At 48.9% G+C, this 12,474-nt stretch overlaps 1 protein-coding gene across 1 annotated transcript in view; it reads right to left on the bottom strand.

Moving 5' to 3' along the window:
* LOC139756640 (uncharacterized) overlaps nucleotides 1-12,474 on the bottom strand; it is a 333,434-nt gene that overhangs the window by 250,501 nt on the left and 70,459 nt on the right. The window contains exon 3 of the mRNA XM_071676311.1: nucleotides 823-1,294. Coding sequence (XP_071532412.1) covers nucleotides 823-982 — 160 coding nt within the window. The 5' untranslated portion in view covers nucleotides 983-1,294. The remainder of the gene's footprint in view (nucleotides 1-822; nucleotides 1,295-12,474) is intronic.

Here is a 12,474-nt window from a genome sequence, read left to right as displayed (position 1 = left end):
TACAGTATGACGCACGTCTCATGCAGTGTAGATGACACTTGCAATATCCAGGTAGCGTGTATACCACGCTACAGGGACGACTGGGGTTTCTCCTTTGAGTCGAGATCTGAGAACGCTGAGTCTGGCTGCCGTGTTGGAGGAGAGAGAGGTTTTCGCTATCAAAGAAAGATGCTTCGGTACTCTCCTCCCACACTGGGGGACAGGACTGACCTGCACCAAGTCAGTGGCTGCGGTACTCTCCTCCCACACTGGGGAACAGGACTGACCTGCACCCAGTCAGTGGCTGCGGTACTCTCCTCCCACACTAGGAAACAGGACTGACCTGCACCAATCAGTGGCCTCGGTACTCTCTCCTCCCACACTATCGGTGGATGGCCGGGGCCGGGAATGTGCTACCCAACTGAACCCGGTCATTCACAGGAACAGAGGACCCCCTCGTCTTGTGAAGCAAATGTGGTGGCAATAATCACGTCTGGTTTCCGTAATGAACACCATCAACAACGTAGGAATGAAATATCTGTAGCGTAAAACTAGTATTATGCTTCAGCTACATTTCAAATGCCTTCCTTAAGATGAAGATCCTCTAAGGTTCAGTCCTCTGTTCTTAACGCTACCTTAACCCTTACGTATTAGAAAGCATACCTGAAAGAGATCACGAGGATAAACAAGACATGTGGTGGGCAGCTGCAGGTCGTGAGGCCTAGTCTGCTCAAGACAAACAATATGTGACTTACAGTTGCCCGTGGGGGCTGGTACTCACTGACTCCTGCAGAAGGTAAGGGCGTGGAGACCTACAGTTGCCCGTGGGGGGCTGGTACTCACTGGCTCCTGCAGAAGGTGAAGGCGTGGAGAGTGGGGCGATCTTGAAAGTCTTGTTTGGCTGTGGGGAAGGCGTCTGGGAGGGGCTCGGGCTGGACATGCTGGTCACCACACGCCCAAAGCGGGTAGGGGTGCGCAGACCTGAGGGCTTCGGGCTCTCCATGGTGAGGTGGGCGTGATTATATGAGGTGATGGAGGGTGTAATGAGCGTGAACTGGTGTGGGCGAGATGGTGCAGCCAACGGCTCACACACATACACTGTCCAGAGAATGTTTCGTATACTTAACACTGTTGCCAGAACACTGGGAAACTTATCTTACACTTATAGCGGAACACTTTCTGTCCACTCTGGCGTACTTTATAAGTGTGATTACTTATTCACTTATAACTCTATCTGGACGATAAAGTAACGTGTGTAAACCTTTGATTTTTTTTTTATTTCGCAGTATTGTGTGTGTGTGAGAGGTGATTCGTCCTGAAAGAAGAGAAAGAAAGTATTACTGACATATCATCTCGAGTTTTATCTAAATCATCTGCAAGTCTGAGATACGCTATGTTCTCCTTGTGTGTGGATAATGGAGAACCATTACCTTAACAGCACAATGCAGGTAACTACCATATCCACAACAACATATGTCTAATATAACTGTTTACAAAATCATCATTACGACCACAATGTCAAGTAGGGTTGTGAAATGGTATACATACTCCTGCCTACACACACATATACATGCTTCTGAAGTGTATGGGTTTACAGTTGCTTCATAATAATCTAAAGTGCCCAGGTTCAAATCCCGAACAGGGCAGCCGGCTCACAGTCAACCCAGCCGTTTATCCCTCCTGCTTTGGGGGCTGGTCGATGTACGGGTACCTGGCATAAGCTGGGGTTTGCATATATGTAAAAACATCAGGTTAAGATATGATATATGCACAAGGTTAAGAAACGGGGCAAGAACTCTCTCCATGTAAGACACGAATGGTAATCATGTCACGAGGTATTTGAAATTGTCCTCAAGGCCCGGTACAATTACAGGATTTCCAGCCAGGAGAAAAAGAGGAGGGAGGAAGAGGAGAGGGAAGAGGAGGAGGAGGAGGAGGAGGAAGAAGAAGAAGAAGAGAAGAAGTAGGAGGCCTTTTTGTGAATTCCAAATTACCCAAGTGGTCGGGAACAGATGATGTACGTTGAAGGTGGATGTCACAATGAACGTAACAAGAGGTATGTACCCCAGGGCTCAGTGCTGGGGCAGCCACTCTTCTTGTTGACGCACACAAGACTTGTCCGGAGGATTCGAATTCCCTCTGGGATTTCTTAATTCGTGATGCTCAACGCGTGAGATGTATATGCAGCCACCATAATGGAAAACAATGCCATCGAAGACCTTAGCTAAAAGCAAACTCATACTTTCGTCAGATGCTTGGCTGATATAAGACAACACATTGACACATAAACAGTGAAAGAACATTTTTACAGAAGATTAAATATATCATGGAACTACAGCAGAGATAAAGGCCAACATACAAAAAAAAAATCCTAAGGAATCTGGTTTCCTTGTACTAACATTTAAGACATTCAAGTCTGTATGAAGAACATGTGAACGTTTGTAAGTCAACATAACTAATTATATCAAAACAAAGCGAGAGTCATTGGTATATAATGTTAGATATGAGACATATGGAAGGTACACATATGGAGGCAATAATACAGCCATGTCTCAACATACAAGATATGATGTTTCACGAAGGGAAATAATAGTCGATCATGCATCTTCAAACAGATGGGAAAAGTCGATACTGAACTGATGTCGAGGAGGACGTCTGAACCAATGCATTGTAGAATTTTTTTCCTTTTCATATTATTCGCCATTTCCCGCGTTAGCGAGGTAGCGTTAAGAACAGAGGACCGAGCAATATCCTCACTTGGCCCCTTCTCAGTTCCTTCTTTTGGAAAATTAAAAAAAAAAGGGGAGGGAAGGATTTCCAGCCCCTTGCTCCCTCCCCATTTAGTAGCCTTCTGCGACACGCAGGGAATACGTGGGAAGCATTCTTTCTTCTCTATCCCCAGGGATATATATATATATATATATATATATATATATATATATATATATATATATATATATATATATATATATATATATATATATACATACGTCCACACACGCAAATATACATGGGTTGGGCCATTTCTTTCGTCTCTTTCCTTGTGCTACCTCGCAAACGCGGGAGACAGCGACAAAGCAAAAAAGAGAAAAAAAAAAAAAAAAAATATATATATATATATATATATATATATATATATATATATATATATATATATATATATATATATATATATATATATATATGCGAAGCAGTGCAGAAAAATTCCATTGTCTAAATACAGGGAGAGTGCGACCAAGACAAGTGGCACGCTAGATAAGTGGAGCGGGAGGCGCGGTGGGCTGTGCGGGGCTCGGGTGTAGCAGCAGGAGGCGGGACGGTCCTGGCGGCGCCTCGCCAGACAGTGAGGCAGTAACTCAGGTGCTGAGTGGCCACCACAGGACACACTGGCCAGACTCCCTGGGTGTCACGAAATGCTTTACGGTATATCGAATAGTGTGCCTCACAGTTGGGTCCTTGGGGAGTGGTGTCCCCAGTCTTGCTAACCATCCATATATAGATGGTAATCGATAAGTAACAGCTGCAGATGGAGTATGTTCCACGGTGACCTGACTCGAGAGATGAACTGTTCAAGAATAAGAACACAGCTGCCCGCGTACTGATGCTCTCGGCCGGGAAAGACAGGATCTGGTACTATTTTTTGACTGTATCAAAGAACTCCACGATCCCAGCGGAGACCCGTGACTGACGGAAACTCTTACCAGCTTCTCAGGTCACCAGCCAACGATCTCGTGCGTCTCCAGCGAACACCAACCACCTAGCAGGTCTCCAGCCAACGATCTCGTGGGTCTCCAGCGAACACCAACCACCTGGCAGGTCTCCAGCGAACACCAACCACCTGGCAGGTCTCCAGCGAACACCAAATACCTAGCAGGTCTCCAGCGAACACCAACCACCTGGTTTCCTTTTTCTGTGCCGCCTTGAACGCTTTTGGGAACAGTATGCCATCCCTTTACGGGCGTGATACCTTGAGGCTCCCAACCCAATTTGTTCATTGTTCTGTGGCTTTTGCTGAACACCAGAGTTGAGGTGGTCGGTGTGGTGGAGGTGGCGTGTGGTTGTCGGTGTGGTGGAGGTGGCGTGTGGTGGTAGGTGTGGTGGAGGTGGCGTGTGGTGGTCGGTGTGGTATGTGAGCCACACGGCCACGCCTCACCTGCCATCCTGCACCACATACCCACCACAGGAGGGGCGCACCAGCCACCCTCAAGAGGTACTCCGTGGCTGAGGTTGAGTCCCTCCTCCCGTCTCGGATCCCCACCGCTGTGTCTGAGACCGTCTCGTCCAGCTCCGGGGCTGGACCTTACCAATGACCCCCAGTTCCACGTTGGATGCACCCTGTACACACATCCTCCTCTGAGCTCCACTGTCTTATTGTTCAATTCATTGAGACTCCTGGAGATTCCCGTCTATGATTCTTCCACTGTAATATTTGCAGTGGCAGTTGTCACATATTGGATTAAGTCTCCTCAGAGGTTACACCGCGAGTGAAATAGATTGGGAGTAAAGTCTCGTCCAAAAAACTTCTCACTTCGAAGAAGTCTGCATTTCCCCGCAAGTGTCTTTAGAAAGGTCCTAAGCCACACTAGGTTTCTCATTGATTTTGGTCTTGGGGTAAACATAAATAATAATAAATAATGATAAGTAAAGTCACTCTCATTGATGCCATTTCTCATTCTTACATCAAACTGTTCGGGGAACTTTGGCTGTTATCAAACACCTCAATTCTCTCTCCAGCAACATCATGTAGATACATCAGGTTACACTGTTTGTGTTTATCATAAAGAACAACTTTGGGCCAAGTTCTTCGCGTGTTACATTCATTGGCAGGTCGCCAAAATCTCCATACAGCCCTTTAGCAGTAGAGAATCTGAATGCACCTGTGCATATAGCTGTAAACGATTTGAATACTTCTCTCCATATAGCTGCAGAGGATCTGAGTGTCCCTATGCACGGAGCTATACAGGATCTGAATGCCCCTGTGCATATTCTTGACGGCAATGGACAAACTCAACGGATATGTCCGGCAACCCGCGTCCACTTCTGATCTGTATGGTGTGGTATGGGGATCCTATCTGGTCCCTGGGAGACGTGAGGCGCTATCATCAAAATACTCAGCAACTTTGTCACTCTAATCTTAAGGCCTGAGGTCTGGCCTTACAGGACCATGGCCGGGAGGAGAGGCAGGACTGCTTGAGGTCTGGCTTGCAGGATCTGGCCTGTAGGGACCTGAGGTGAGAGAGAGAGAGAGAGAGAGAGAGAGAGAGAGAGAGAGAGAGAGAGAGAGAGAGAGAGAGAGAGAGAGAGAGAGAGAGAGAGAGAGAGAGAGAGAGACAGACAGACAGACAGACAGACAGACAGACAGACAGACAGAGACAGAGAGAGAGAGAGAGAGAGAGAGAGAGAGAGAGAGAGAATATGGAAGGGTACAAGCGACCTGCAGGAGGGGACTGACTACAAAAACGTCCAGTGATTCATCCTAACTCGAGGTCTCCATCAGAAATGGAGTTGAGCCAAGTGGAATGACGTGTGAGATGGTCCTCCTTCTTCGTGAGGGTGAGGGCTCGCGGTACTGCCCTGGCTGAGAGTCATGCGTACCATGAACCTACCTCGCTCTCATCTGCCGCTCCGGCGTAGCGTGCCAGGCTCATAGGCTGTTAAGTGGGCAGGAGGGCTGGCTGGCTGGCCGACCTCATTACCGAGGCAGGTCGTGAACATTCCCCGACGCGCGCACTTCTCCCTCACAACAATCCCACGTAACCTACTCCCACCAACCCCCACACACCGTCCACTATTCACGTCATGTACGTCTCTGGATTCCTCTTAGTGTTTCCCTAAACTGCAATACACACCCAGGGCTATACACACCCAGGGCTATACATATCCAGGGCTATACACACCCAGGGCTATACATATCCAGGGCTATACACACCCAGGGTTATACACACCCAGGGCTATACATATCCAGGGCTATACAACACCAGGGTTATACACACCCAGGGATATACATATCCAGGGCGAATGACCAACTATAGGGCCCGTCTTGGGGGAGGCCTGCCGGACGACGCTACGATAAATTCTGGTGGCCAGCACCACCACTGGCCAGTCGCTGTGCGATTAGGGAGGTTAAAAAAAACAACGAAGCGTTGCGCCCTCTGTAATATGGGTCTTCACACCAGGTGAGCAGCGGGAGGGGCAGAACCCGCAGTGGTAGTGTGGAGGAGAAGCGAGGACGAGAGATGACCAAAGATTATCAATATCATCACGAAATATATCAAGAATCTAAGGCTAGAAAGGTCAGAATGGCTAACTTGGGAAGAACAAAAGGAGAAGCACTGTTGAACATGCACAATAACATAGGAAACTGTAGAGGCAAGAACGAAATATTGAGGAAAACGGGGAAGAAAAAGGAAAACAAGACAAAGCCATCAGGAGAAGAAGGAAACTGAGTCAATAGTGTGGGAAAAGGAGCAGGTGGGGCGTGTGAGGCGCACCACCCACGAACCTTCACCACCATAATCAACCACCACCACTACCACTACCACCACTGACCACCACTGACCACCACCATTCAGCCACGTTTTTCGAATTGGGTGATTAGCCACTTGACTGCCACCAATTGGTCAGAGTCAGTTGAGGATTGGCCCGACAATGATTTCACGATTAATCCTATGTACAAATGTGGGAAAATCAAACTCATACATCTATTTCAAAATGCCGCAAAAAAACAAGAATTTTCTCTTATTTTCTATTTTTTGAGAGTCCTGTTTGGACCGAGTTGTCATAATAGGTAATCTGACTTCTTCAGCCCGCAGGTCAGATTCCTGGCACGAAAGAGACGACTAATGGACCCCCAAACGTAAGAGGAAGACTGCTGTGGGCCCCTTTCACCCCCCTGGCAAGAGAGACGACTACTGTGGGCTCCTTGAGCACTGTTTTCCCAGGGGCACTATAAGCACCCACTCCGGCCCGGAGCAGAGGAAGACACGAGTGTGACGGTAAAGCCGTAAGCCACCTGAGAGGATTATTATTTCTTAGTTTAGTCATGTTTAGGGTAGTATGCCTCTCTCTCTCTCTCTCTCTCTCTCTCTCTCTCTCTCTCTCTCTCTCTCTCTCTCTCTCTCTCTCTCTCTCTCTCTCTCTCTCTCTCCTCTAAAGAATAATCAACACCCCTTCCTATAAACAAATGTCAACACAGTTCCTGCCCATCAACATGTATCTACCGGTCGGTGATAAACTGATCCCCTTCCTCTGTGTCAGGCCTTCCAACCTCTCTCTCTCTCTCTCTCTCTGACCCACATCTCACCACAGCCGCAGCCTGACCCGTGCCATCTTTGCCCCTAGGACGAAGAGGTGGGTGCTGGAGGAGGGCACAACCACCACTCGTCGTTAGGCAGGTGTTGGGTGCTGATGGAGGGGCAACCACCAGTGGGTCGTTAGTAAGACAGGTGGTGGTTAGTGCTTGGAGAGGGGGCACCACTTCGAGGTCGTCAACACCACCATCATAGCGGTCCATCAGCCGGGGTTATCTCCGGTACGATGTGTCGAACCTCCCTAATGAAGACGTTATGGGCGCTCTCCCTCCCTGGGGCAAGCCGGCATGACGGCTCCAGCTGGTGAGGAGGTCCTTGGGGGGCACCAAGCCACTGGTGACTGAAGGCCCTGTTGTGAACTCCATGACGCCTTCACCATATACCCCTCGAGCACGACTGTATAACCCTCGAGCACGACTGTATAACCCTTGAGCACGACTGTATGACCCTTGAGCACGACTGTATGACCCTTGAGCACGACTGTATGACCCTTGAGCACGACTGTAATAACCCTTGAGCACGACTGTACAACCCTTGAGCACGACTGTATGACCCTTGAGCACGACTGTAAAACCCTCGAGCACGACTGTATACCCCTCGAGCACGACTGTATAACCCTTGAGCACGACTGTATAACCCTTGAGCACGACTGTAATAACCCTTGAGCACGACTGTATGACCCTTGAGCACGACTGTACAACCCTCGAGCACGACTGTAAAACCCTCGAGCACGACTGTATACCCCTCGAGCACGACTGTACAACCCTTGAGCACGACTGTACAACCCTTGAGCACGACTGTACAACCCTCGAGCACGACTGTAAAACCCTCGAGCACGACTGTATACCCCTCGAGCACGACTGTACAACCCTTGAGCACAAAGATACGATCCTTGGACATGATGGCCTGGCCTTTAACCTAACGCTTGAGCGTCGGGTCAAAGGCCAGGTCATTATATCCATGGGTCGTACCGTCGTGCTCAAAAGAACCACCGTCTTGTTCGAACGGTTCACCTCCGCCATACTTAACTGTTCGTGAAGACGCACGTCACTTATACTTTACACTCTTGGTCTGCTACTCAACCAGACCATGATAAGTGTACTTTTATGGGTCACCCACATCCAAGTATGAGATAAAGTTGCGTCATTTCTCAGCGTCCGTCCCCTTTCTGGTGTTTGAGGCGATGGCGTCCGGCACCTTCAGTCTCGCCTGGCACCGTAGCCACATCATCGGACGCCCGGCAGTGCAGGTGTCAGCAGCCAGCAGATGTTGTGAATCATCTCGTCAAGTGTCATATAAAACTTATATGTACGAGTCCGGAATGTGTATGGCAATGCTGTACCTGCCCACTCACATGTTCCTCTCTCTCTCTCTCTCTCTCTCTCTCTCTCTCTCTCTCTCTCTCTCTCTCTCTCTCTCTCTCTCTCTCTCTCTCTCTCTCTCTCTCTCTCTCATGAACCCCAGGAGAGCAACAGAGACACCTCCACCATACTGCCCCTTGGCTGGGCTCATAAACCACGCAAATTGCCGGGTTTCGTCTGGCCAGTGTAGGTTGTTGGCGTGGCCCCGGTGTGTGAGGCCACGGGTGCGCGGCCCACAGGGTAGACCACCCCTATCACTGTGCCTACCAAATGAACCTGTTCCCCCGGTGGCCCGACGCGCATGACTCAACCAAACCATCATGGCGTGTCGACCAACGCTACCCGTCAAGTGATCACCGGAGCAGCACACGTAATACATCGGGTGGACCGAGTGTGGCTTCTCTTTCCGTATCTCACGAGGAAAATATTTACCTGATCCTTCCTGGGGCGGGCCTAAGGGCCGCGGGCGGCCATCCACGCCGGGTCAATCATTAGCATATGTGTGAGGTCCGCCCCTGTGACGCCCACGCCCGGCCTCTCCTCACCCAGCCCACACCGCTGCTGGTGCACGTGGACGGCCCAAGCACCTCCTCCCTGCTCCTCCTCCTGGTAATGACAGACTGATTGTGGCTGCTGCTGCTGCTGCTTGATCGCGTCATGCTATCATCTGAAGGCGGTGGTACTCCTGGCGCTGCTGGTGGCACTCGTGGTGGTAGTAAGACAAGACTGGTTCCGGTGATCACCACCTGCTCCACCCCACCACTGTGGTACTACTGGCTTCACCAACACTTCGTGTCACAAGCCAAGCTATCCCTCGACACCAACACCCAGGTATACTCCCTCTTCTTCTTCCTCGTCCCCTCCTGGCCGTACATCAGGTCAGCAGGTGTCGTGCCGCAGGTGTGTGACTGGCACCTGTTGGCTGTGAGCCTCTCCGCGGCCTCCAGCCACATGCCAGGACCTTGCTACACAACCCTACCTCCACTCCCCCCTTCTACCATCACCTACACACCAACCTTGAATACCCACTTATTCACACCTGAGAGGCTTCCTCTATTGACGTCTTCACCTGTTTACCCAGAAGTCTATGCGTTACCTCTAAACGACACTCCCTATGTGAGTGCTATGGCTGGGGTGAGGGAGGGCTTCTTTTAGGAATACGTGACTGTTTCTGTCTCTAGACGTATGGTAATATTCCTCACGTCATGATGTAACGTGGAGTGCCACACAGTTGTTTAATGCGAAGGCAAGATTGCAGGCGACGCCTCGACACATATGTCCCGTTTGCTGCAGACGGACCAACACGAACACTGATGACCTGAAGACAAAGATTGTTGCCTATCATTGTCTGCCCTAGTACCTCCAACCTAGTGTACGTGCAACCTAGTGTACGTGCAACCTTGTGTACCTGCAACCCTATGAACCTGCAGCATTGTAACTCTGCAATTCTTGTAAACCTGCATCCTTGTGACATGCAGGGAGAAAGATTTCTCAATGTCTATAAGAGAAATTGGAGTATTATAGAAGCAAATGGTTTAGATACATCGAATTAGAATAGGTTTGGTCACATTAGATTCGTTGTTAGATCAGGCCAAGGGTTTAGGTTTAGTCAGAATAAGTTTGGTCGTAACGTCCCAGCAGAGATGGTGAGGTATAGATAGGGTCCCGTATTCACACATGCCTAGGACACCCTCAAGACACAGGCTAATACTGGAGTATATGATGTTACAGGCTATGTCCACCTCTGGGTATCGTAGGTCTGACCTAGGATGGTGACTGAGCATGGACACGCTGCTCGCTGGTCACATACCGGCGCCTCATACGTGAGGATCAATCACTGACTACACAGAGACACCCCGCTGATCATATACGCTCGACTCAATTGATCGTTTACGGCTGCCCACAACACACGTAGGGATTAATTACTGATCATTAGTTGACAGTTAATTAGGACATATGGCTCCACAGAGCGTGGACAGCAGGACCCACCAGGACAAAGGGCGTCATACAGCGTGGAAACACCAGGACACAAGCCATTGCACAGCGGGACACACCAGGATGCATGGCACCACAGAGCAGGACACACACACGGGAACACACGGCACCACACATCCGAACGCAAGGGATGTAGAGGAGGAGGCTGGTTCAAACCTGGCCGCCTGTGGGAGCTAACTGATTGTGATACATCGATTATTATACATTTATTTTCTATGTTACCTGAGACAGGAGCTGAATGCCCTAACCAAGGCCATCGCATTAACGGTATACACTCAAATATATATATATATATATATATATATATATATATATATATATATATATATATATATATATATATATATATATACACTATCACCCGAACATGGTCCCAATAAAGGATCTAATCCCTCATATATTCACCTACCGCCACCCTGAGCCGCCCCATCTCTGCCCTCCAGCCATCCTTCCATATGCAGAACCTCTTTTGTTAATCATGTTTACACCCGCCCCGCCCTACATGTGAGCCGCGCCATGACGAGCTGTGAGTGATGCCCTCAACCCCCAGGTTCTGGGGAGGGTGGATGAGCCTTGTTCTACCACCACGGTGCCATTAGTGCCTCAGGACAGTGAAGGATGGAGCCCTTGCGTGGAACTTCACGCCAGGCATGCGGAAGGATGGTTTGGGGTGGGTCTCCGTACATCTCTAGTGCGCCATTACTGCCTCAAGATGGTAAGCGATGCGTCCTGGACACAGAGAGCTGAGGCCAGGCTCCAGGAAGGTTGAGTAAGCAGCCTCCCTGAAGCACCACAGTGCCATTTACTGTCTTAAGACGGTAAGTGATTGGTTCCTGAGCGTGGCGGGCGGCCAAGGGTGACCCGCCAGGCGAGGCTGCAGGACGCGGGTTGGGCAACACCGCTGCTGCTGTACCACACCATTGGCTGATACTGTTTTGATCTTCGTCACAAAAATGGCGAGTGTATTTGAGCTGATTTGTGCCGGTATCAACCAGTGGATTGACTGAGTAATCTTAGGCTCATCTAGCGAGTGGTGAGGCAAAAAAGATGACAGAGTTGAAAAAGGGTCTATATGTCGGATCCCAAATGGACTTACTCATTACATAGATTATTATAAAATTGGTTCATTACGTAAGCTTACAGTCTTTCACACGGCAAGTGGTACCGACTAGATAGAAAAGAAAACAGTGGAGACAGGTTTAGAATTTCAGGTGTCTTGTTTATTATTGTGCCCTGTGGCCCATCCTGTGGACGGTGGCGCAAGAGAGGATCAACAGTGCACAAAAGGTCCGAGGACTGGGGGGCCTCTGTGATGGAATTAGATAACAAGTTACATAATGAGAAGGATGTCAACAAGGATTGGACACCATTGGATGAATTATTCAACACTCTGTATATAAGAAGTGAACGGTATACAACCCTCGAGCAAAAACACAGGATTATGTATAAAGATACATAACTCGTATGTTTAAAAGATGGCGAAAATATGATGACTTTTCCCAATACCCGAGGTAGACTATTGTTATGGATGGAATGTTACCATATAGCATGTACTGTCTGTGTGGTAAGAATCATCCACGAAATCACTGATTGCACAACAGTCAAGTACATAATGTTTGTCGAGTGTTGGGAGAATCACTTCGTTGGCAAAGTTTCGAAACCATTTGATCGGTTATCAACAGAAGGGGCAAACCTTGCATAGGTATCTATAGCCCAGACTTATATATCATGGCTCTTCTCGTATGATGTTATGGTGGTAGGAGCGTTTGCTTAATAGCCAGGCCCATCATGCATTCTGATCCCATGTGAAAGAATCCAGAGCAATTTCG

This window comes from Panulirus ornatus, chromosome 22 (genome assembly GCF_036320965.1).
Source record: "Panulirus ornatus isolate Po-2019 chromosome 22, ASM3632096v1, whole genome shotgun sequence".
NCBI classification, from domain to species: domain Eukaryota; kingdom Metazoa; phylum Arthropoda; class Malacostraca; order Decapoda; family Palinuridae; genus Panulirus; species Panulirus ornatus.
This window is presented reverse-complemented; position numbering and strand designations above follow the sequence as displayed.